Source organism: Ornithorhynchus anatinus, chromosome 10 (genome assembly GCF_004115215.2).
Source record: "Ornithorhynchus anatinus isolate Pmale09 chromosome 10, mOrnAna1.pri.v4, whole genome shotgun sequence".
In the NCBI taxonomy this organism is placed as follows: domain Eukaryota; kingdom Metazoa; phylum Chordata; class Mammalia; order Monotremata; family Ornithorhynchidae; genus Ornithorhynchus; species Ornithorhynchus anatinus.
The window spans coordinates 8,497,963-8,524,284 of NC_041737.1; the positions used below are offsets into that span (position 1 = coordinate 8,497,963).

General features: G+C 50.1%; 1 protein-coding gene across 1 annotated transcript; it reads right to left on the minus strand.

The window, feature by feature from the left end:
- Nucleotides 1–2,377: 2,377 nt before the first annotated feature.
- On the minus strand, nucleotides 2,378–25,650 carry BTC (betacellulin). The gene is made up of 6 exons (XM_029073003.2): nucleotides 25,556–25,650; nucleotides 13,880–13,978; nucleotides 7,605–7,722; nucleotides 5,504–5,650; nucleotides 4,097–4,210; nucleotides 2,378–2,934 (listed from the first exon to the last, which is right to left on the minus strand). Exons 1-5 carry the CDS (start codon nucleotides 25,617–25,619, stop codon nucleotides 4,099–4,101), a joined length of 540 nt encoding a protein of 179 aa, XP_028928836.1. The 5' UTR covers nucleotides 25,620–25,650; the 3' UTR covers nucleotides 2,378–2,934; nucleotides 4,097–4,098.
- Nucleotides 25,651–26,322: the final 672 nt, after the last annotated feature.

Here is a 26,322-nt window from a genome sequence, read left to right on the forward strand (position 1 = left end):
ATACTTATCCTTCATTCATTCATTAGATCACATTTATTGAGTCCTTACTCTGTGCAGAGGGCTGTACTAAGCGCTTAAGAGAGTACAACAAAACAAGACACACATTCACTGCCCACAGCGAGCTTACAGTCTAGATGGGGGGAGACAGACATCAATACAAATAGTTCTGCCTATGTGGTGACGACTCCTAAGCCTCCCACTAGCCGATGGGGACAAAGAGACCGGAAGCAGTATGACCTACTGGAGAGAGCACAGGACTGGCTGTCAGTGGATCTGGATTCTAATCCCGACTCCGCCACTTGCCTGCTGTGTGATTTTGAGTAAGTCATTTGACTACTCTGTGCCTCAGTTTGCTCATCCGGAAAATGAGGGATTCCATACCCATTCTTCCGACCCTTAGGCAGCCTCAGTTTCCTCATCTGCAAAAGGAGGAAAGACTGTGTGCCCCACGTGGGTCAGGGACTGTAGTAAGCCCTGTGTGGGGCAGAGACTGTGTTTGATCTGATTATCCTTTATCTACACCGGCGCTTAATACACGTAGTACACGGGAACATAGGAAGGACTAAAGAAATTCCATAAAATAAAAAAGGTTGAGAGACTCTGGGGAGTTGGCCAAATCTGGAGGAGGATCCCGCCCGGAGAATCAGATTAAATCCGACGTGTTTGACTAACATTTCACTTAGGACACCAGGACGGCCATTGACCGCTATATCTAAGAAGACAGCCATATAAACAGTCTGGGCTAGCTGACGAACATCAACATGGTTTACCTGGGAAGATAAATGGTCAGTCCTATTTAATGCCTAATATAGAATTTTCAGAAACAACGGAAACTCCCGTGAACTTTAACTCCTTCGGTCCTCAACAGCTCCTCACGGACCATGGGTGTCTTTTTTTTTTCTTGCCTTATGGTATCTCTTAAGCGCTTACTACGAGCCAGACACTGTACTCAGCACTGAGGTAGATATAGACTCATCAGATTGGACACGGTTCCTGTCCCACAAGGGGCTCACAGTTTTATGATAATAATAATAATTCTGGTATTTTATTAAGCGCTTACTCTGTGCCCTGCATTGTTCTAAGCACTGAAGTAGGTACAAGCAAATTGGGTAAGTCCCAGTCCCTGTCCCATATAAGGCTCACAGTCTTAATCCCCATTTTACAGATGAGGTAACTGAGGCACAGTGAAATTAAGGGACTAGCCCAAGGTCACACACACAGCAGACAAGTGGCGGAGCCGGGATTAGAACCCAGGTCTTCTGACTCCCAGGCCCTTCCCCCGGGGGCCACACTGCTTCTCTAACATTGACCAGGCACATTTGGATCTGCAAAACAAGGGAATATTCAGCGTTAAGGTGGAGCGATTCCCGCCGGAAAAATATCTTCCAGAAAAGGCTCGGCAAACCCACTGGAAGACCTCTAAATGAGGGAGAAAAGAATCACAGTCCTACCCTAGGAGAGTGAAAATGCCATCATCCCAAGAGGTGCTTTAGAGCACAGAAAGACTATATCAATCAATCAGTCAGGCAATCAGTCAATCAATGGTGTTTAGCGACTGCTGTGTGCAGAGCACTGTACTAAATGCTTGGGAGAATACACTACAAAATTTAATAATAATAATTATAATAATAGCTGTGCTATTTTTTATGCACTTACCATGTGCCAGGCACTGCACTAAAGGCTGGGATAGATCCAAGCAAATCTGGTTGGACACAGTCCCTGCCCCACGTGGGTCTCAGTCTTAATCCCCATTTTACAGATGAGAGAACTGAGGACCAGAGAAGTGAAGTGACTTGCCCAAGACCACACAAAAGACAAGTGGCAGTACAAATCCTTATCCTTATCATATAGCAGACATATGGCTGAGATGGAATTAGAACCCAGGTCCTTCTGACTTCCAGGCCAGTACTCTATCCATTAGGGCACATTGCTTCTCACAAGAGTTGGTAGACATGTTCCCTGCTCACAAGGAATTACCTCATATGTCAAACGGGGATTGAAACTATGAGGCCCACGTGGGTCAGAGACTGTTCAACCTGCTTTGCTTTTATCCACCCCAGTGCTTAGTACAGGGCCTGGCACATAGTAAGCACTTAGACACCACAGTTATTATTATTATTATTCCTTCATGGAGGTGAAGGCAGCCACTGAGGCACCAGACCTCTCTCCCTTCCCCAGTTCTCACAAATCCAGCTTTCTCTTTCCAGGTGCAGAAATGACCGTGTTTTTCTCCTCCGGGGCCCTGCTTTCCTGAGAAATCGCCGGCAGCATTTTTCCCAAAACCACTTCAGAAAAAGCAATTTGTCATCTCCCTGCGTCCCGAGTCTGAGTACAGGCCGCCGCCTCGTCTCAGATGTCGACAAAAAGAGCTTCCACGTTACAAAGGAAACCAAACACTTTTATTGCTTTTCCTTTCCCTAGGATGAACATTATAAGGCACTAGCATCAGCGGATGCCACTTTTTCCAATACACGTGGAAAACTAAGGGCCTGGAGAAATAGGCATGGGTTGAAGGCACTTCCGGCGGCACGAGAGGCGTGAGAAGAGAAACGAAGTGGACGGCGAGCTTTCCTTTTGGGCCAAGCCAGATGTCGGGTCAGCAATTCCTCCCCCGCTATAGGGCATTTCCATCCCTCGGGGTGCCGGCCCAGCCGAATCCCCGGATGGCTGCTGGGCTCGGAGCTGCCGGACGGAGGGGAGGCCAGAGGTTCTGGGCAGCATCCTGGAGGGCCTTCCGGGGGAGTCCGCCCCGCGCGGATCGGGCCGGGTCTGCTGCCCGCAACCGGGCTTCCTCCCATTCCGGGTGGCGTGCGGGGAGCCCGCCAGGCTTGCTCCGTGCCGGTCCGAGGACCCCGGAGACAGGAAGAGCTTCCCAGCGGGGGGGTCGGGAACCCAGCCGGGCCCTGGGAGGCTGGGCCGCGTCGCCTCGCAAAGCTGCACGAAACACAAGACACCAAATGGGATCCATCCTGAAGTCACCCCGCCACTTGGATTACACCCAACTATCGGGGACAGATGGGGTCATTCATTCATTCAGTTGGATTTATTGAGCGCTTACTGTGTACCGAGCACCGTGCTAAGCGCTTGGGAGAGTACGATATAACAATAAACCCATACGTTCCCCGCCCACAGCAAGCTTACAGCCTAGAAGGTCGAACAAGGTGCAAGCTACTCAAAAGCCTCAAAATACTCAACTTTTCTCTAAGTAACAAAATTTGCAGAGTCTTGAGGTCCCAAAGAGGCCCCATGATGGCTAAGATTACACCCATCTGCTCACCTGAGATTTCTTGAAATGTGAGGCCCCCATTTGTGACCCCAAAGGATAATCATGATGACTGTGATATTTGTTAAGCGCTTATTACGTGTCAGACACTGTATTAAGTGCTGAGGTAGATACAAGATAATCAAGTCAGAGAGCATCCCTGTCCCACGTGGGGATTCCAATCTAAACAGTCCCAAAATGCAGTTGAATGCTGAAGGCTGAAAACCGAGTACAGGCCGGGAAGCTCTTGGCGGGGGATGGTAACTTAATCCCACCAAATCAGGCATTCAGGGCAGATTGAAAGCTCCTTATTATTGTGCCCATATCTGTCATTCAGTTATTTCCATTAATGTCACTGTGTAATGCAACGTGTAACGTACGCTCGTTGTGCAGGGAATGTGTCTGTTATATTGTAATACTCGACCGGATTTTTACCAAGAAAACTCTATGGAGACACTGCCAGAACGATTGCTGATGGAGGTGGGGGGTTCAGGGAGGGATGAGTCCATGGTGTCGCTACGGGTCGGAGGCGACTCGTACAAGTTAATCAGGCCAGACACGGTCCCCGTCCCACATGGGGTTCGGAGTCTAAATACTGAATCCCCATTTTACAGTTGAGGAAACGGAGGCGCAGAGAAGTTACGTGACTTGCCCCAGGTCACTCGGCAGACAAGTGTTAGAGCCAGGATTAGAACCCAGTTGACCTGACTCCTGGCCCTTGTTTTTTCTACCAGCCTGCAACGCTTCCTGGTTCGGGAAGTTGGGCAACCGAAAACACAGTGCTCGGCACACAGTAAGCGTCAGTAAATGCGATCGAATGATCGGCTCACTCACCCTTAGGCGATGTCAGTATCGACCTCGTCGGTGCCCTCGGGCTTCGGAGCAGACTCCTTATCCAATGTGTCCATTTCTTCTTGCTTCCTCCGCTTGCGGCGTTTCCGAAAGGGGCTTGGAAAGGAAAGTCCAGCGGTTAATCCGAGCCCGGGAACGAGGCAAAATTCACCCACGGGAGAGGAGGGCCGGGTTTTTCCCGCCACGAGTTTGGTTTGTCCTCTCCCACTCTACATCAAGGCCTTCCCTTCTCTCCTTTCTTGGAACGGGCCTGGATTTCTTCAGGGACGGAGAGGCGGTGGTCTCGGAGAGCCGGAAAAGTGTGTGGGTTTGTGTATTTGCGTGTTGGCATGCACAGTGTGTCCATATGAGGGTAGAGGCCTTATTTTCTCTTCTCCACTTCCTTCTGCGTCACCCTTGCACTTGAATCTACACCCTTCATCCCACCCCTCCACAGCACTTTCGTCCATATCCATCACTTATTTCTTCACATTAACGTCTGTGTCCCCGACCACACTGTAAGCTTGTTGTGGGCAGGGAACTTACTACTGACTCTGTTGTATTGTTCTCTTCCAAGTGCTTAGTACAGTGCTCTGCACACAGGAGGAGCTCAGTAAATACCACAGAAGAAGAGAAAAAGAGGGGAGTGGGAAATGATTGGTGATATGGGGGGGATCAGTAAGGGAAGAGAACTTCCGCACTCTCATCCCCCACCAGGATGCTGGTGCTGTACCTTCCTAAGCGCTTAGAACTTGGCTCTGTATTCATTCATTCAACGTATTTATTGAGCGCTTAACTGTGTGCAGAGCAACTGTACTAAGTGCTTGGAAAGTTCAAAACAGCAATAAAGAGAGACAGTCCCTGCCCACTACGGGCTCACAGCCTAGAGGGGGGGATAATTATGGTATTTATTTAGGACTTATTGTGTACCAGGCAATGTATTAAGCACTGGGGTAATAAATAACAGATTGAGGAAGCAGCAGATTATAAGGAGATGTAGAGAAACAGCGCAGGAGTGGGTCGAGGTGAGTCTCAAAGTACTCCGGGAGCACATTCGTTCATTCAGTCATATTTGTTGAGCACTTGCCGTGTGCAGGGCACTGTACTAAGTACTTGGGAGAGTACAATACAACAAGCAGCATCATGTAGTGGATACAGCCCAGGCCTGGGAGTCAGAAATTGTGGATTCTAATCCCAGCTCTGCCCCTTGTCCGCTGTGTGACTTTGGGCAAGTCACTTAACTTCTCTGTGACTCAGTTACCTCCTCTGTAAAATGGGATTAAGACCGTGAGCCCCACGTGGGACAACCTGCTTACCTTGTATCTACCCCAGTGTTTAGAACAGTGCTAAACAAATGCCATTATTATTATTATTGTATCCCACGATCATTATTATCATTATGATACTTACTGGCTGCATGAACATATGCAGATTACTAGGATGATCACTGTCATCATAGCTGCTATCAGACAAATCACCACAATCTGTCCTCGGTCTCCCCGCAAGTAGAATAAATCAGCCCGTTCGCACCTGGCTCCACTGTAGCCCGTCTCACAGCTGCAGGGAAAGAGCAGTAAGGAAGAAGAAAAATCCGAAATGCAATCTGCCATGGAGAATCTCTGATGTCCATTTCCCAAACCTGGAAGAGCATGAGGGAGTAGGCCCTATCGGAGAGCTCAACCGCCATCTCGTCACCCTCGCTCCCCTGGGGACAGGTGGGATACGAGTAGCGGGGTATCCCGGACGTCGGGGGACCTTCCTACGTCTGAAAGCTGGAGGTCCCGCTGGCTGACATCCCCTTCCCAAAGACGGTGTCCGACAAACATCCCGGCCAAAATAGCCACGTTGTCCCAAGCGAGCGGGTGTGCGGGGTCAGACCCCAAATCTCCTCAGAGGACAGAGGACAGAACACCATTCACTCATTCATTCGACAGTATTTATTGAGCGCTTACTTCCGTGATAGTTCAGGAGACCTCCGCCCAAATTCCCAGGGAACATCCAGCATCCGCGAGGCACGTTTCAGGTTTCCCCGGAAAGGGGAATGACCCAAGATGTCTCTCGGAGGCTGAAGCCCCAGGGGAAGAGGGCAGTGGCGTATTTAGGCCGGGACCGTGGCCCTAGGCCAGGAGGAGAGCTGGGGTTCAGCCCTGGAATCCCTGGGGGAGTCGGGAGAAGCTCTGACTTGCATCTCCAAACTGCTTTTCTCACAGTTTATCTCTGATTAGCGGTTAAGGGGAGCCCGGATCAAGTATCGACTGGATCGCTATTCTCTTGCCTCACAGACCCTGAGTCATTCTTTCATTCATTTGTATTTATTGAGCACTTACTGTGTGCAGAGCACTGTACTAAACACCTGGGAGAGAACGATACAGCGACGAAGAGACATATTCCCTGCTCACAACGAGCTTACAGTCCCCCGAGAAGGCTGAAAACTGGAGATGGGTTCAAGGACTCAACCTCACGGGTGCTGAAACAGAATCCCTCTCCCCACCTTGGCCAGCCCATGGGATGCCGCTGATCTCTATTTATAAACCGAACGGCGAATCCGGTCTAAACCCGCCCCCAGGGAGGCCAGCTGCCCACCTGACCCCAGCTTCCCCCGTTCTCTCCGAGTACGCAGGCGTGGGCAGGAAAAGCCACAGGCCGTTGGAGCCACCTCAGTGACCGTACCGGCCGAAAGGGACAAACCCCTGCCCTCGGAAAGACCCGAGACGCTTCGCTTGCGGTCGCTCGGTGGGGGGACCAATTCCAGCCCAGAAATCGATTGGCCTCCTTTTTTTTAATGGTATTTGTTAAGTACTTCTATGTCCCAGATACTGTTCTAAGCACTGGGGTAGATACAAGGTAGCTCTTAGTACAGTGCTTAGTACAGTACCTGGCACACAGTAAGCCAGGTGTGCTTAACAAATATCACAATCATTATTATTATTATTATTAAGGTAATCAAGTTGGGCAGTTCCTTTCCCACATGGGGCTCACAGTCTTAATCCCCATTTTACAGATGAGGGAACTGAGACCCAGAGGAGTGACATGCCCAAGGTCACACAGCAGACGAGTGGCAGGGCCGAGACTAGAACTCAGGTCCTTCCGACTCCAGGCCCGGGCTCGAGCCATTAGGCCACGCTGCTTCTCAGCTTTTCCAACGTCCTCGGCTGTGACCCGCAGTGCCCAGTGCCCCGCTCTGGACGCTGAAGCAGTGTGGCCTAGTAGAAAGAGCACGGGGCTGCGAGTCGGAGGTCCTGGGTTCTAATTCCAGCTCCACCACTTACCAGCTGTGTGTGACCTCGGGCAAGTTACTTCTCTGGGCCTCAGTTTCCCCATCAGCATTGGGGATTCAATGCCTGTTCTACTTCCTACTTAGACTGTGAGCCCCCAGGGACCTGATTAACTTGTATCTACAGTACAGTGCTAGGCACACAGTAAGCACTGAATAAATACCACAGTGATCATTATTTTATTATTATTATTAACGGCACTTGAGCCCAGGCCCGGGTTAGCCAGCGATACTTACACACAGGCGGGCGTCTGCTCGGCCACCACGTAACGACATTTCCCTTTGATGCAGTAATGTTTGTACTGCTTGGGGCATCTGGAGAAATGTCCTCTCCGTCGGGACTGGGTGATGTTCTCTGAAAAGGATCGGAGAGACGGAAGGGTGAGTCGGGGGATGATGACGACGGAGATTCCCGTCACCTTCGGCGGACAAAGCTCGGGCCGGAAGGCTTCAGGACCGGAACGTTTTGAGGCCGGAAGACTCTGGGGCCGAGCTCCGGAGCGAAGGAATTGATTTTACACCGGTGGCCCGCACGTGGCCGTTAATGCTCTCTTGTCCTTTCGAGCGGCACAGAGATCACTTGGGCCGTGAGGATTTCTTAACCCTGTTTTTGTTCCTGCCTTGACCTTTGAGAAGGCACTTCTGTCCGCTTCAGTTTTCCTGTTTCTAAACTGAGGAGATGATGATGATCACACTTGTTAAGTGCTTACTATGTGCCAAGCACTGTTCTAAGCACTGGGGGAGAGAGAAGGTAATCAGGATGTCCCACGTGGGGCTCGCGGTCTTCACCCCCATTTTCTAGACGAGGGAACTGAGGCTCGGAGAAGTGAAGTGACTTGCCCAAAGCGACACAGCTGACAAGTGGAGGGGCCGGGATTAGAACCCACGACCACTGGCTCCCAAGCCCGGGCTCTTTCCACTAAACCACGCTGGAGAGCACGCCCCCCTTTCTCCTCCTTACCCTGGTCCCACCCCACCTCCCCAGGCGGATGTCCCAGGGGATTAGCGAATCAATGTTTATAAAGAATTTGGCCTTCCCTTGAGAGAGATGCGGAAGAAATACCCAGTGGGTGCGGGTTTTTACTTTTCGCAGGTCCACACCCAGATGACAGAGTGAATAATTGGGCCTCTCAAATGACTTCCAGCTCAGGCCCGGAGCCCCAACTCCCCGTCTCCGGGTGGTGAGGACCCGATCTCCCCATCCCACAGAGGAAGAACAGCTCTCAGTGGATCAGTAAGCAGCGTGGCATAGAGCCAGGGCCTAGGGGGTCAGGAGGTCGCGGGTTCTAATCCTGACTTGTCTGCTGGGTGACCTTGGGCAACTCACTTCACTTCTCTGGGCCTCAGTTCCCTCATCTGTAAAATGGGGATGGAGACTGTGAGTCCCACGTGGGACAGGGACTGTGTTCTACCCAATTTGCTTGTGTCCACTGCAGCGCTTAGTACAGTGCCTGGAACATAGTAAGCGCTTCACAAATATCACAATTCTTCTCAGCTCCCTCATCTGTAAAATGGGGATGGAGACTGTGAGCCCCACATGAGACAGTGACTGCGTCCAACCTGATTTGCTGTATCTACTCCAGCGCTTAGTACAGTGTCTGGCACATAGCAACAACTTCACAGATACCACAATTCTTCTTCTTCTCAGCTCCCTCATCTGTAAAATACAGATGATAATGAGAAGCAGACGTGACTCAGTGGAAGGAGCACAGGCTTGGGAGTCCGAGGTTAGGGGTTCAAATCCCAGCCTCGCCACTTTTCAGCTGTGTGACTTTGGGCAAGTCACTTCACTTCTCTGGGCCTCAGTTACCTCATCTGGAAATGGGGATAAAGACTTGTGAGCTCCAATGTGGGACACCTCGTATCCTCCCCAGCGCTTAGAACAGTGCTCGGCACATAGTAAGAGCTTACCAAATACCATAATAACAATAATAATAATAATAATAATAAAATGGGGATGGAGACTGTAAGCCCCACATGGGACAGGGACTGTGTCCAATCTGATTTGCTTGCACCCAGTGCTTAGCACAGTGCCTGGAACATAGTAAGAGCTCAACAAATACTTATTGTTATTGTTTATTATAGTTACAAGAGTATTTTATTATACTATGTACTAATAGAGAAGCAGCGTGGCTCAGTGGAAAGAGCACGGGCTTTGGGGTCAGAGGTTATGGGTTCGAATCCCTCTCTGCCACTTGTCAGCTGTGTGACTGTGGGCAAATCACTTAACTTCTCTGTTCCTCAGTTATCTCATCTGGAAAATGGGGATTAAGACTGTGAGCCCCACGTGGGATAACCTGATTCCCCTGTGTCTACCCCGGCGCTTAGAACAGTGCTCTGCACATAGTAAGCGCTTAACAAATACCAACATTCTTACTATTATTATGGTATTATTAATAATAATTAAAATTGTAATTATAATTATTATTTAATACTTAATCATTATTGTTAATAATAAACATTTTCCCCACCCCACACGGTAGCACAGACCTGTTGATCGCCCCCGCCTCGTGGTGCCTACGTGCTCAATAATAATGATAATTATGGTATTTGTTAGACCCTTACTATGTGGCACTATACTAAGCGCTGGAATAGATACAAGATTGGACCCGGTCCCTGTCATTCATTCATTCATTCATCCAATCGTATTTATTGAGCGCTTACTGTGTGCAGAGCACTGGACTAAGCGCTTGGAACGTACAGTTCCAAGGATTGCCCCAAAACGGGCTCACAGCCTAGAAGGGGGGAGACAGAAAACAAAACAAAAGAAAACGGAACAAGTAGTCTGATGTCAATATCATCAAGATCAATAGAATCAGAAATAGATACACATCATTAACAAAATAGAGTAATAAATGATATTTACAAATCTGCGCAAGTGCTGTGGGAAGGGGAAGGGGGAAGAGCAGAGGGAGGGAGGGAGAAGGGGGAATGGGGAGGGGAGGGAGAGCAGAGGGAAAGGGAGGGCTCAGTCTGGGAAGGCCTCCTGGAGGAGGGGAGCTCTCAGTAGGGCTTTGAAGAGGGGAAAGAGAGTGAGTTTGGCGGAGGTGAGGAGGGAGGGCGTTCCGGGACCATGGGAGGACGCGGGCCAGGGGTTGACGGCGGGACAGGCGCGAACGGGGGACGGTGAGGAGGTGAGCGGTGGCAGAGGAGCGGAGTGTGGGGGCTGGGCCGGAGAAGGAGAGAAGGGAGGTGAGGGGGGAAGAGGCAAGGTGATGGAGAGCTTTGAAGCCAAGTGTGAGCCCTGTCCCACTCAGGGCTCACATTCTTCATCCCCATTTTGCAGATGAGGGAACTGAGGCCCGGAGAAGTGAAGGGCCATGCCCAAGGTTGCACAGCAGACGAGTGGCAGCATGGGGATTATAATCCAGGTCACTGTGGCCCAGACCCAGGCCCAAGCTCTAGCCACTAGGCCATGCAAGGGTCCTGGCCATCATTGGATGGGAAATTTCCCCCACTCCTCAAAGTAGAACAATAATAACAATAGTGGTGTTTGTTAATTGCTTAATAATAATAATAATGGTATTTGTTAAGCACTTACGATGTGCCAAGCACTGTTCCAAGCACTGGGGTAGATACAGGTTATCAGTTTGTCCCACATGGGGCTCACGGTCTTAATCCCCATTTTACAGATGAGGGAACCAAAGCACAGAGAAGTGAAGTGACTCGCCCAAAGTCACATAGCTGATAAGTGGCAGAGCCGGGATTAGAACCCACAACCTCTGACTCCCAGACACTTGCCTGTTCTTTCCACTAAGCCACGCTGCTCGCTTACTGAGAGCAATGACCTGGTCAGATCGGACACAGGCTCTGTCCCTCATGGGGCTCACTGTCTGAGTGGGAGGGAGAATTGGTATTAAATCCCCATTTTAGAGATAAGGAGACAGGCAGAGATGAGTCGCTCAAGGCCATTCATTCATTCAATTGTATTTATTGAGCGCTCACTGTGTGCAGAGCACTGTACTAAGCGCTTGGAAGAGTACAACATAACAGACACATTCCCTGCCCACAACGACCTTACAGTTTAGTGACTAGCTTAGTCACACGGCGGGGAAACGGAGAAGCGGGGATTAGAACCCGGGTCCCCAGTTCACTAGGCTTCAAGAAAACAACCGACAAATCCTGTCTTTGAAACACAGTAAAGGCCCAGGAAGACTGTGGGAAAACTACGGGCTTTTGCCCTCCCTCCTCCTGGGTGGTGAGAGCTTGTCAGCATAACCTTGAGAAAAGTCCCCAAAATGCCATCTCCTGTCATCTCCTATTCATCAAGTCTGAATTTTTGGGAAAAAGAAACCCTCTGTGAAGTTTTCTCCAGACCAGCGACCCACTCAGGACCCATTCGGCCCCCTCTTTTCCCAAGATACTTATCGGAAGGCCCGAGAGTTAACCCCCTCACAAAAGAGTAATTCACCTCCGGGATAAGATTTCCAAGTTGGGAACTGAGGGAGAAGCCAAAGGCCATGGAATAGAATTTCTCCGTCTCCCAGATCCTCCCACCGACCTATCCTCTCGAGACTAGACGTGGCCCTTGCCATTAAACTGTGCCTCTGCCCCCACTGAAGCCACGCCACCAGGCATCAAGTGAGGTGGCCACCCCGTGATCCGACCGTAAGCCTTGGCAAGTGGCAGGTGGTGGATTTTGGTCTTCCTGCCCGCGCTCAGAGACCCAGCGGCGAATCAACAGGAGCCGCGGGGGAATCAAATATCAGCAATCGGAGGGAATCGACTTTGGGCTGATGAAACTACTGGATAAGGTGGAAAACCAAGAGGAAACAGGATTCCCCGACCCCTCTGCCCACCTCACCCACACACACACCGACACATGCACAGATGTCTGGCACCAAGCAGATGTCTGGCACCAAAGCAGAACGGGCAGGGTGGGTCTTTCCTCGATTCCACGCTCCGGGCTGCTCTCACACCGATCCCACCCAGCGTTTCCGAAGGGGGTGACTCAGATCAGCCAAGGAGTGGAGAATGCCTTGCCTCTCCAGCTAATGCCCTCCACGCCCCAGTGAGCCAGCCGGACACCCGTGCCAGGAGAGAGCAGGTCTGAAATGCCCCGGGGCTTAACTGTAAAACTTGGAAACTTACCCAGGAGAGGGAAGCCCCACGGGACTATCGATTTCCTATGGAAAAGTAAGAATTGGTTCCGGGGAAGAGGTCGATGAAAGAGCATTTCATCAACACGTGGTATCGACCTGCCCCGTGCTGAGCAGTTCACACCTGCAGGTCGGCAGTTCAGAAAAGAGCATACACCCTCTGACGAGGTGGGGGTGATCAATTCTGCCAAAGGCACCCAATTTAATTTGATTCCTCTCTGAATGAGAACTGAATTACTTTTTAACAACCAATCAGTGTTATTTATTAAGTGCATACCATGTGCCGATCACTGTACTAGACACCCGGGGAGAGGACAATACCGTAGAGTCGGTAGCCACGTTGTCTGCCTACAAGGAGAAATCTTGGTGGAGTGGCATTGGTGTGTGAAGCTCTGTGTATGTTTTGTGTATTTGTAGGTATGTGTATGTTGCATTCTCCCAAGCCTTGCACCCAATAAGCATTCAAAAATACAAATGATTAATTGATTGATGTGTGGGGGACAATGGGGTCCCAAGCCTTGCACCCAATAAGCACTCAAAAATACAAATGATTAATTGATTGATGTGTGGAGGACAAGGGCGTCCCAAGCCTTTCACCCAATAAGCACTCAAAAATAGAAATGATTAATTGATTTGATGTGTGGGGGACGAGGGGGTGGGGGAGGTTGATTCCATGTAATTCCCTCCTTGGACCAAACTACAGATAATAATAATAATTATGATATTTGTTAATCACTTACTATGTGCCAGACACTGTACTAAGGCTGGGGTGGATACAAGCAAATTGGGTTGGACACAGTCCCTGCCCCATGTGGGGCTCACTGTCTCAATCCCCATTTTACAGATGACAGAACTGAGGCACAGAGAAGTGAAGTGACTTGCCTAAGGTCACAAAACAGCCACATGGTAGAGCCGGAATTAGAACCCATGACCTCCTGACTCCCAGGCCCGGGCTCTATCTAGGATGCCATGCTGCTTCACTACAGCATGCTGTTAGAAAACTAACAGACCCAAAGAAAATCAGCATTTTCTTCCTCCTAGAAACTTGTCTTGCCCTGGTGAGTCCTACAGAGCCAGCCCGGGGTAGAGAAGGGGACAAAGCATTTAGAAAGGGGCAGAAAGACAATGACTAAACGGTGGGTGGGGGTTTCTCCAGACAGGAAGTGTGTCGTCTTCTTTCTTTGTCCTTCCCTTCCTTCGTAAGGTGCCCTGTCCCCATTAAGCGTGCGGTAACAGTGCTCTGACCACAGAAATCTTTCTATAGTGTGCTCTGCATAAAAAGGGTCCTCAGGAGTTCCTGTGGATCATAAATTTTTGACTTGACTCTTCATAATAACCATAACGATGATGGTGTTGATGATATTGTATTTTGTCTGGGTTTTATTTTGGCCATAAAGACCACACATTGGTTACCTGAACAGTTTCCTCCCGGTTGGCTGTATACAAGGTTCTCTAGTCCTTGGCCAGTGGTGGAATGCCCATCTGCTCGGACACAGTTGAAAATGACGAAACCTTGGGTCACAAGCACAGAGACAAACAAGAGATGAGAGACATGCCTGGTCTATAGGATTATAGCTCTCCTCTTTTTTTTTAATGGAATCTGTTAAACACTTGCTTAATTTTTCTATAGGCAGGCACTGTACTAAACGCTGGGGTAGATACAAGATAATCAGGTTGGACCCAGTCCCTGTCCCACCTGGGGTTCACAGTCTTAATTCCCATTTTACAGATGAGGGAACTGCGGCCCAGAGAAGTAAAGCAACTTGCCCAAGTTCACCCAGCAGACCAGTGGCAGAGCGGGGATTAGAACGCAAGTCCTCTGACTCCCAAGCCTGTGTTCTTGCCACTAGGACAGACCACTAGTCTCCCCAGCTTCAATAAGACATTCTTAAAATCCCCTCTCCTCCGAGAAGCCTTCCCCGACTAAGCCCTCATTTTCCCCACACCCTCTCCCTTAACCGTCACCCTTGCACCTGGACGGTACCCTTTAATAATAATGGTGGTATTTGTTAAGCACTTACTATGTGCAAAGCACTGTTCTAAGCGCTGGGGGGATGGATACAAGGTGATCAGGTTGTCCCAAGTGGGGCTCACAGTTTTAATCCCCATTTACAGATGAGGTAACTGAGGCACGGAGAAGTGAAGTGACTTGCCCAAAGTCACACAGCTGGCAAGCGGCAGAGCCGGGATTAGAACCCATGACCTCTGACTCCCAAGCCCGGGCTCTTTCCACTGAGCCAAGCTGCTTAGTCACCCCACCCTCAGCCCCACAGCACTTCTGTTCACATCTGTCATTTATTTTAATATCTGGCCCCCCGTAGACTGTAAACTCCTCGGGAGTAGGGAACGTGTCTACCAACATGGTTATATTGTACACTCCCAAGTGCTTAGTACGGTGCTCAACAAATATGATTGATGGAAAGTAAAAGAGGCAGAAAGGTTAAGTGACATGCCGCAGGTCACTCCGCGGGCCAGTGACAAAGCTGACACTAGAACCCAGGAGTCAGAACACCTCTCAGAGTCGTGCTCTTTTTTATTAGACCCCTTTACCCTCCTGAAGGATTGGGCAGTCTCACAAACCCCAGGTCCAAACTTGACCAATACCGTTCTTCCCCATGGGCCCGGTGGTTCTTTATAGGGCCTGGAAAGCCCCTATAGGGCTTGGAGATTCTCTTTAGGGCTAGTGATTGTCTCTAAGGATTACAGGATACAGTGATTGCCTCTGAAAAGTCAGGCGACTATCAGATCGTAAATTCCTTAAGGGCGGGGAATCATCTCTACTTTATTATCCTCTCCTAAGCGATTAATATGGCGCTTAGGATTGATTGATGGTGACTCTTTCCTCTTGACTACAAGCTCCCTGTGGACAGGGAACATGTCCACCAAATCTGTTGGGTTATACTCTCCCAAGACCTCAGAACAGTGCTCTGCACACAGTAAGTGCTTAATAAATGCGATTGGTTGACTGATCGATTCTAGGGAACAAATGATGAGCCTCTGTAGAATCTCTGACTGATTCTCTATGAGGACTGGTGATTCTCTCCAGGAGCTGATCTCTTAAGGCTCTGGGGACTGTCAGGGAGGCTTTCCTCTCCGAACTGCTGTGTGACCTTGTGTGAGTCACTTCACTTCTACTTTCCTCAATTACCTCATCCGTAAAACGGGAATTAAGACTGCGAGCCCCATTTGGGACCCAGACTGTATCCAACTTGATTTGTTTGAATCCATCCCAGTGATTAGTACAGTGCCTGGCACAAAGTTAGCACTTAAGGGCCATAATTATTATTGTTATTATCATTATTATTAACTGGGTCAGGTTTAAATTTGCCCATCCCTGGAAAGCAAGGTTTGCCTCTGGGCGGCTTTCCAGAGAGATATTCCATGGAGAGTTGGACCGTGCAAATGTATTAAAGCTTCAGGGAATTTTCCGCCCACCCAGGGCTGCCAAGTCTCCATCGGGAGGGGACTGAAGGGCTGACTCCTCGTGTTTATGGTAAAAATGCAGAACGTGGAAAACTTGCACACTTGCTCTACTGAGACCTGTGGGAATGGGTGGGCTGGCTCACTTCAGTAAGTTGCTTTCCAAACTACCTTGCCCCAGATTCCATTCATTTCTTAAAATATGTGCTGGCGTAGCCCAGGCTGCCAGGCTCTCGTCCTTCCCCGTCCTGCCCATCTCCACCCTCCTTCTTTCTGGTCCCCAGTTGGCCGGACATGAGTGCCAAAGCATCCTTCTGCAGCACGTACACTTGGTCTTCCCCCACAGACAGATTCCCATGGAAACCAAACATCAGAGGCATTAGAAAGAAGGGGAGAGCATTCCATTTCCGTGAAGACTGCGGCCTGAATTTCCCCAGATCCAGAGCCTCTTCATCACTTCCACCTAATCGCCTGGGGATTCACGCTGCCATCTGAGGCATTTATGTACACTGTAATGGGACGCCGCGTTGCCTAGTGGAAAGAGCTCAGGCCTGGGAGTCAGAGAACCTGGATTCTAATCCCGGCTCCACCATTTGTCTGCTGTGTGACCTTGGGCCAGTCACTTCACTTCTCTATGGCTCAGTTCCCTCATTTGCAAGATAGGGATTCAATACCTGCTCTCTCTTCTACTTGGATTTTGAGCCCCATGCGGGACCTGATTATTTTATATCTGCTCCATTGCTTCGCATATAGTAAGAGCTTAATAAATGTTATCATCGTTTATTAGTAGTAGTAGTACAGTTCTATATTCTGTTACTTCCTCCTATATCCCCCACGAGGTTGTCAGGGCAGGGGTCATGTCCAATAACTCCATTATTTTCTCCCAGGTGCTTAGCACAGTGTTCTGCACAGAATAGGGAGCCGATAAATATTACTGATTGGTTGATTAATTCATCCTCACACCACAGCCCACTATCAAACATTTTCCAATCCCAAGTTTCGGCCGATTCCGAATCCGCGGGCGAACTGCAAAGGCACTTTTAGAAACCCAGCATACCAAGAGAAAATGCTATCCCACCTTTAAGAGTCTGAAGAAAGGAGCAATTTAATAAACCTGTCATCCTCCAGCCGGCAGGCATCTGGACAGGTGCCAGGACCATAATAACACCTCTGCCAGAAAATCAATCACTTTTTACCCCTTCTGTCCTCAAAGTTGCGACGACAAAGGCTAAATTGAATTGGGCCAATCTGGCCTCAAAGACGACTCTTTGAAGATGCTGAAATGTCATGTGTCAAAACCTGGCTTTTCTGTCATTTCTTCCTTCCATACCTTGAGCCGTGATAAGATCACAAGAGCCCCTCGGGAACTTCATGACTCTTATAATAAAAGGCAGGCTGTGTGTTTTCCAGGAGGGGGGTGGGAGTGCGGGAGATGTAGGGGACAGGAAAGCAGGAAAGTTAAACACAAAGGGGATTAGAGAGGGGACAATAAAGCAGGTAGTGATGATGGACTGCTGCAAAAGTGATGCAATCAATCTATCGCTGATCGAGCGCGTTCTGTGCCACAGCCCTGTACTAAGTACTTGGGGGAGTACAGTACACCAGAGTCGGTAGACGTGTTCTCTGCCCACAGCGAGGTTACGGTCTAAAGGGACTGCACAGGCCCAATAACCCAGGGGACATAGGCGATAATGAAAGAAAAACAGGGGCTTCCAAGGAGGTTGGTTTGAGTCCAAACTAGGACACATTTGAGAGTGACTTTGCCTCTAAACTGGGAAGAGCCCGGGCCTGGGAGTCAGAGGACCTGGATTCTAATCCCAGCTCTGCCACTTGTCTGCTAGGTGACCCTGGGCAACTCTCTGCCTCAGTTTCCTCATCTGTAAAAGAAGAGCGTGAGCCCCATCTAGGACAGGGACTGTGTTCAACCCGATTCTCATGAATCTTCCCCAGTGCTTAGTACAGTGCCTGGCACATAGTAAGCACTTAACCAATACCACAGTTATTATTATTAGACTGTAAGGTCCTTGTGGGAAAGGAATGTGTCTACTGACTGTACCATTGTACTCTCCCAAGTGCTTAGTACAGTGGTCTGTACACAGTAAGCACTAAATAAACACCACTGATTATGTTATAGACAAAGGACACTGAATTCTAAGGTTCTCGAGGACAGGAAACCACATCTTTTATTTTTACGTTCTCAGGTGCTTAATGTAGTGTTCTGCACACAGTAGGTACCCAGCACAGCGCTCTGCACTATGAGTATCCAGGATCGCACAGTGTATAATAATTGTGGTATTTGTTAGGCACTTAATTTTCTCCCTCCTACTCCAACCGTGAGTCCCACGTGGGACAGGGACCGAGTCCAATCCGATTAACAGGGCTTAGAACAGCGCTTGACATGTGCACATAATAATAATCATAACAATAATCATGTAGTAAGCACTCAGAATAGAAGAAGAAAAAGAAGCAGGAGAAGTACGATTATTACCCAGACTCCAAAATGAAAAGTTGACAACTTTGAAGAGGACCAGTAAACTGAATTAGACATAGGAATGAAAGATCCAGGAGGTAAATAATGGAGAGAGAAAAATTTGATTCCCCCCTTCCCTTTCACATGTGTCCTCCTGGAAAGGGAGTTCATATTAGTTCATAGTGAGTGCTACACTAGTAGATCACATCCACAGTCCCCGCTTCTGGTCAGCGGACTTATTTTGATGACACCTATAAATAACTAAAGTATACGATGATTCCTCTTAACACCCTCCCCCACCCCCCGTCTGCAGGAAGGGGTCATTTCAAGCATAGCATGATACCGACTTTCCCTCCAAAAAAAAAGGAAAGCAAAAAAAAAAGTCTCTTCCTTAAGGGATTGGGATTTTATCTTTTGAAGTTGCTTTAATAATCAGTCTTAGCTTTTCACTGCATTATCTATATATGTTTAGATATCGTATTATATCTAGTAACGTCTACCACCACCACCGTTATAGGAAACTGAATGAATCTACTTGTGCTTCTTACTCAAGGAGGATGCCCGTGATGGAGAAATTCACCAATGGGTGGATGTGTAGCTGAAAAACCTCATCGGGGAGCAAAAAACAGTTGCCTTCTCAATTGCAAAGCATCATCCTGGTCTGTTTGCTGCAGTTGTCCCCCGGTTTTCAGCTGCGATACCGTATCCTCTGTAGCTTTGCTTAAGCGAGTCCTTAAAAGATTCCTTCTGGAGCCCTTGATTTCAGTTGCCTACTTTCAAAGGACGACTGGGGTCTAATTCACCCACCCAGAGAGGCTAAGTTGAGGTGAGCATAGTTTCAAGGCGAGGAGACAGACTTTGTTCTCACTGTTCGGGATTCTGTCCGGCCTTTTGAGGTTGGGTATCACCCATAAGCGATGCTGACGGAATCGCTCAAGGAGCCGGATGTGGGGTGACTGTGGGGAGCCTGGGTCTGGCGGCGGGAGAGAAGATTGCTGGCACCACCGCTCTGTAGGCCTGCAGCTTGATCTGAAACCTGTCGCCACACCGCCCCCAAAACCCAAATAAAAGCCTGCCAAACATAAAAGCATTGAGAAGGGTGGTAGCTAGCTCAAGATAGCTGATGCATTTTCCGACATTAGCCTCCCTGCTTCTCTGTTGCACCACAAGAAGGACCCTACAGAAATGTTTTAGCTTTACCCCAAAGGACCTGCATATGAATTTACACGGGACACTCGGCACAGGCTTAAAAACTCTCAATTCCCCAAGCTTCTTGGACTCCAGGGACAACAGGATTGGCAAACCTTGGGAAGAGGGCAGAGTTTTGACCACCTTTATCTCTTCTGCACCATTTCGGCAAACTAGTTTTATCAACCTGGTTCCTTTGGGTTCCCACAGGCCAGAACTGACCCAGGGACCGGACTCATTCCGCTCCCGGAGACTGAACCGCTATCCTTCGGCCTCCAAGCTGGGCCACGGGGCCTAAGGAGACGGTCACTCATCTTCCTATGTCTCTTTTTCGTGGCAGATTCCTGAAATGGACTCCACTGGAAACCAGGCTTGAAAAGAGTGACCTGGCTACCCTTCAATCTATCGATCAGTCGTATTGATTGAGTGCTTACTGTGTGAAGAGGATTGTATTTAGAATTCAAAGATGGTGTTGCTGACGAGATAAGATGGGGCTGGAAAGACCAGCAGGTGGCCGACCCTAATAACAATAGTAATAATAGTGATGATGGTTTTGTTAAGCACTTAGTATGTGCCAAGCACTGTTCTAAGCGCTGGGGTAGATACAGGGTAATCAGGTTGTCCCACGTGGGCTCACTTTTTTGACCATCCCTTCCCAATACTGTGCGTGGAAAGATCAGCCTCTTTTGCACTTGTTACCCACAGTACCCAGGCCGCTCCCATTTCTTCTCCTTGACATCATGCTCTCCCAGAAGGTTCTGCTCCAACGTATTCATCCCTCCAATTCCGACCGCTGCCCGCCAGGCTGACCTTTCTTCTGCGCTTCGCATTGGCATCTTTGAGGTGGGCTTCGCTGGGTCTTTAAAATGCTTCATCTCGATCACCTTTCCACCACCAGGCCCCCTTTTCAGCTCACTGCAGAGCAGCAGTTTGGGAAGCCACAGGTATGCTCCAGAACACTTTCTAAGTCTCGTCGAGGCCCCAGGGCTTACTAATAATGATAACAATTGGGGTATTTTTTAGGCACTTACTATGTGCCAGGCACTGTTCTAAGCACTGGGCTAGATATGTCAATCAGGTTGGAACCAGTCCTCTTAATCCTCATTTTATAGATGAGGAAACTGAGGCCCAGAGAAATGAAGTGACTTGCCCAAGGTCATACAGCAGATAAGCGGCGGAGCCAGGATCAGAAACCAGGTCCTTCTGACTCCCAGGCCAGTGCTCTAACAGCTAAACCGCTCTGCTTCTCCATGCCTCATAATAATAATAATAATAATAATGGTATCTGTTAAGCACTTACTAGATGCCGGGCTCTGTACTAAGCCCTGGGATGGATACAAGCAATCGGATTGGACACAGTCCCAGTCCCATATGGCGCTCACAGTGTCAATCCACATTTTACAGAGGAGGGAACTGAGGCCCAGAGAAGTGACGTGGCTTGGCCAAGTTCAGATTCAACAAAGGCAAAGACACTATAGCCCAGTGGTTTTTCCTGCAGAGAACCATGGGCAAAAATGAGCTTCCTCAGTGGACAAGGAGGATGAGAGACCATTTTGGGTTTTGGGGTGGAAGGACGTTGGGGGCTGGACCCGGCGAGAGGCTGATTTTTTGTTCCTGGAGGGACGAGAGGGCGAGGGACCCTGCAGGGAGTGTCGAGGCCTCAGAGCAGCAGACGGCACGAAAGAGGGGGATTTCCTTCCTTCGTTAATTTACGGAACAAGAATTCAAGGCGAAGTCCAGCTGGGGCTGTCTTTGACCTCATCCCCCCTTCCCTTTCAAAGAGGAGGAGCCTGCCAATACCATCTCAAGGCCCTGGGCCCAGCCCATGGCAAAGGGCAACAGCAATGCGGGGACGGGGGCGAGGTTGGTAATGAAAAGGAAGAACGGGGACAGTACCGGGGGCACAGCGGAAATGGCAGTGGGTACCGCGGGAGACAAAAGTAACAGCTCCACAGGGGCCATCCTTACCTCAGAGAGAAGGATCTGCTCTCCTCACAGAGACCACCCTCCCACCCGCTGATTAACTCTCACCAATAGGCACCTCACATTAATGATTATTATTATTATTACTGTCTTTACTAAGTGCTTACTACATGCCAAAGACTGGGTAAGATCTAGAGAAACAGTGTTGCCTACTGGCTAGAGCACAGGCCTGGGCATCGGAAGAACCTGGGTTCTAATCCCGGCTCTGCCGCTTGTTTGCTGTGGGCAAGTCAATTCACTTCTCTGGGCCTCAATTCCTTCAACTGTAAAATGGGGATCAAGACTGGGTGTCCCATGTGGGACGGGGACTGTGCCCAACCCAAATTGCTTGTGTCCACCCCAGCGCATAGTATAGTGCCTGGCACACTGTAAGTGCTTAACCGATACCACTATTATTATTATTATTATTATCACTTGCCAGCTGTGTGACCTTGGGCAAGTCATTCAACTTCTCTGTGCCTCAGTTCCCTCATCTGTTAAATGGGGATGAAGACTGTGAGCCCCACGTGGCACAACCTGATTAGCTTGTATCTACCCCAGTGCTTAGAGCATAGCTTGGCACATAGTAAGCGCTTAACAAAAGCCAACATTATTATTATCATTTTTATTATTATTCACGGGGCTGCATGCTGAAGCACAGCCAGCAGGGAGCCCACCGGTCCAGCCAAATTCCCTGGCCTAACCGAAACCTCAGAAAATAGGATTGTAGCGTGGCAGGGCAGGGAGGGGGAAGGAATCGCATGGACTCATGGAAACACTGAAGCTGATAAATGCCAGCTCCAACCACTGGCCTGCTGCCAAGGCCGGGCTTCTCTCTGGAGGGGTGGGAGGGAGGAGGCGACCCGGGGGAAGGCCGGGGCGGGGGAGATTCAGGACTTACCCCCTGGGCCTAAGGTCCCGCTCGGGGAGCCACCCCGTTGGAAAACGTGCGCGGACTACCTGGATTACAGATCCGTAATTTATTTCTTATAACCCTAATGTACCTATTTCTATGAATATCTGTCTCCCCTTCTAGACTGTAAGCTCCCTTTGGGCAGGGAACGTGTCTACAGTGGCTCCGCCACTTGTCTGCTTGTGTGATCTTGGGCAGGCGACTTAACTTCTCTGTGCTTCAGTCACCTCATCTGAAAAATGGGGATTAAACCTCTGAGACCCACGTGGGACAACCTGATTACCTTGTATCTACCCCAGTGCTTAGAACAGTGCTCGGCACACAGTAAGTGCTTAAAAAAAAACCCATCGTTATTGTTATTATAGTCTAGTTCTGTGGCAGATTCAGCAGGAACCCTGGAAAACATCTGGCTAATGTGGGCGTTACCATTACCAAAGTAACCACTGGCAGGGTTATGGGCATTGTGGCACAGCACGGACTCTACACTGTACTCTCTTTGGCTGTTTATTGTACTCTCCCAAGCGCTTAGTACAGTGCTCTGCAAACAATAAGTGCTCAATAAATACCATGGATTGATTAATTGATTTGGGATCCAAATCCCACATGTCTCTCTCCCTTCTATTCCGCCTCCTTTCTGCATCACCTACACATTCGAGTCCATATTCCCGGAGCACTTCGATTCTCGCCCTACTCCCACACCACATAACCTTATTTTCTACTGCTTTCCCTGTCTGTTGCTTGGCATATAGTAATAACCTTATTTTCTGTTGCTTTCCCCGTCTGTAATTTATTTCAGTGCTCGTCTCTCCCGCTGGATTGTAAACTCTTTGAGGGTAGGTATCATGTCTTCCAACTCCATTTTATCAATCAAATCAATCAACCATGATAAGCAGCGTGCCCTAGTGGGAAAAAGAGCACGGGCTTGGGAGTCAGAGGTCGTGGGTTCTAATCCCGGCTCCGCCACTTGTCTGCTGTGTGACTTTGGGCAAGTCATTTCACTTCTCTGTGCCTCTGCTACCTCATCTGTAAAATGAGGATTAAGACTGTGAGCCCCACGCGGGACAACTTCATTCCCCTGTACCTACCCCAGCACTTAGAACAGTGCTTGACACATAGTAAGCGCTTAACAAATACCATCATCATCATTATTATTATCACACGTATCCTAGAACTTAGTATAGTACTTGACAGAGAAAGCATTTAACAAATCCCATCATCATCATTTACTGAGCACTTATTGGGTGCAGAGCACTGCACTAAATGCTTGGGAGAGCACCACAGAGGTAGTAGCTGCAATCCCTGCACTCAAAGAACTTACTCCAAGTGCTTAGTACAGAGCACATAGGAAGAATTCAATAAATACCATGGATTAACTGATTGATCCCTATGAGGAATGTGAGAAGGAAGTTGGTGCACCTGCTAGCCCACTCTCACACCGGCATCGGGCAGGGGGTCTACAAACATCGAGCCCCCGTCCGCGGGGGGCATTTCTAGTGCGAACCCGTTGCCCTGCTGGGGGTGGCATCAGACGGCATCGTATCCTGGGAGGGCCTGGGTGTCGAGAACGGAGATAGGAGCCGTTCTGTCCACATTCAGCGCTAGATTCTGGGCCCAGCCCTCCTTCCTCCGAGCTCTGCTGGATCATTCTCGGGAACCACTGGCGAGTCTGAAGGGCCAGAGGGCCTGGGGCTGGTGATTTGCTGTCGGGTTCACAGATTTGCCTGCTTTCCCAAAGTCCCAAAAGGATGAGGATGGAGGAGGGATCGGGCACACACACACGCACGCACTCCCCCGCAGTCTCCCACGCTAACTTGCATCCCCTTTCCAGAATCATTTCTCTTTTGTGCTTGGCACATAGTAAGCCCTTAGGAAATACCATAATTATTAATCATTATTTTCTGTCAGCAAAATCCCTGTCACCCATCAAGGGGTAGCCACGGCTTATGAACCCTCCCCCATTGCCATAAAAACTGGACTCCCCCAACCCGCCATGCCCCACGCCCACCCGCAAGTATCCACAAAGCAGCCGGACCTTCCAGGCCCCGCCAAGGCCACAGTCCCATCGCCGCCGCCCCCCAGCCCCGGAAACAAGAGGTGATCCTCCTCCTGGGAACAGCCTCCCTTTCCGAAGACCCGGATACAGAGGTTACTTCCATCGGAACCAGCCCCTGCACCTTCTTCTCCGGCGGGGTGGTCTCCGACCTCGTTCACCGGGCAGGGTGGTCCCTGTGCCTGCTCACCCAGAGGGGCGGTGACTGTCGCCGCTTATCCGAAGAGGGGGCCCCTGATCTCCCTCACCCAGCGGGGTGGTCTCTGTGCCCGCTCACCCAGCAGGGAGGTCTCTGACCTCGCTGACCTGACGAGATGATCCCTGGCCTCCTTCACCCGGCAGGGTGGTCCCTGACCTCTGACCCTGCAGCCCCACAAAGAGCCGACCCCTACCCCGCCCCTCTTCGGCAGCCTGCCCCAGCAGGTGTTCCTCTCGGGGTGCTGCCAGTGTACCTCCAGTGTCCCACCAGTGTTCGAGCCCGTCGTTGGGTAGGGATCGTCTCCATTTGTTGCCTAATCGTACTTTCCAAGCGCTTAGTACAGAGCTCTGCCCACAGTAAGCGCTCAATAAATACGAATGAATGAGTGAATGTGCCACCAATATGCCTCCGGATAGTAATTATAATAATTATGGCATTTTTTAAGCACTTACTCCGTGCCAGGCACTGTACTAAGTGCTGTGGTGGGTTGGACCCAATCCCTGTCCCAGGTGGGGCTCACGGTCTCAATCTCCATTTTACAGGTAAAGTATCTGAGGCCCAGAGAAGTGAAATGACTGGCCCGAGGTCACTCAGCAGACAAGTGGCAGAGCCGGGATTAGAATCCGTGACCTCCTGACTCCCAGGCCCGGACTCTAGTCACTAGGTCAAACTCCTTCCCAACTCCATGTCCAGTGTCCCTCAGGTGTCCGCCCAGTGTACCGTCTCCCGTGGGCCTCGAGCCTGTACCCGTTCGCACCCCGCCAGCCGAACTCCTGGGTCCCCCACACTGTGCCTCCCTCCCACCCACCCCCCAACCTGTCTGTCCCCCTGAGCCTGGCAGGGATTACTCAGGGCGGGCACCCTCACCCACGGCGAGCATCACTCACCCAGGGCAAGAGCCAGGAGCATCGGCAGGGGGCCTGGGCTGGGGGCCGGGACAGCTGGGTCCATGCCCTCCGCGCTGCGGGGCTGGAGGGCCCGGGCGGAGCCCTCCTCCTCCTCCTCCTCCTCCTCCTCCTCCTCCTCCTCCTCCTCCTCCTCTTCTTTCTCCTCCTCCTCTTCTGCCTCTTCTTTTCCTTCTGCTCCTCCTCCCCCTAGCCCTCTTCTCCTCCTTTCTCCTCCTCCTCCTTTCTCCTCCTCCTCCTCTACCTCTTCTCTTCCTTTTGCTCTTCCTCTCCTAGCCCTCTCCTCCTCCTCCTCCTCCTCCTCCTTTCTCCTCCTCCTCTTCCTCCTCCTTTCTCCTTTTCTCCTCCTTCTCTTTCTCCTCCTCCGCCTCTCCTCCTCCTCCTCCTCCTCTTCTTCCTCCTCCTCTTTCTCCTCCTCCTCTGCCTCTCCTCCTCCTCCTCTACCTCTTCTTCTCTTCTTTTGCTCTTCCTCTCCTAGCCCTCTCCTCCTCCCTCTCCTCTGCCTCTTCCTCTCCTCCTCCTCCTTTCTCCTTCTCCTTTCTCCTCCGCCTCCTCCTCTTCTTTCTCCTCCTCCTCCTTTTTCTTTTTCCCTCCCTCCTCCTCCTCTACCTCTTCTCTTCCTTTTGCTCTTCCTTCTCCTAACCTCCTCCTCCTCCTCGTCTTTCTTCTCCTCCCCTCTTCTCCTTCCTTCTCCTTCTCTCCTTCCTTCTTCTCCTTCTGCCCTTCCTCCCTCTCTATCCTCCTCCTCC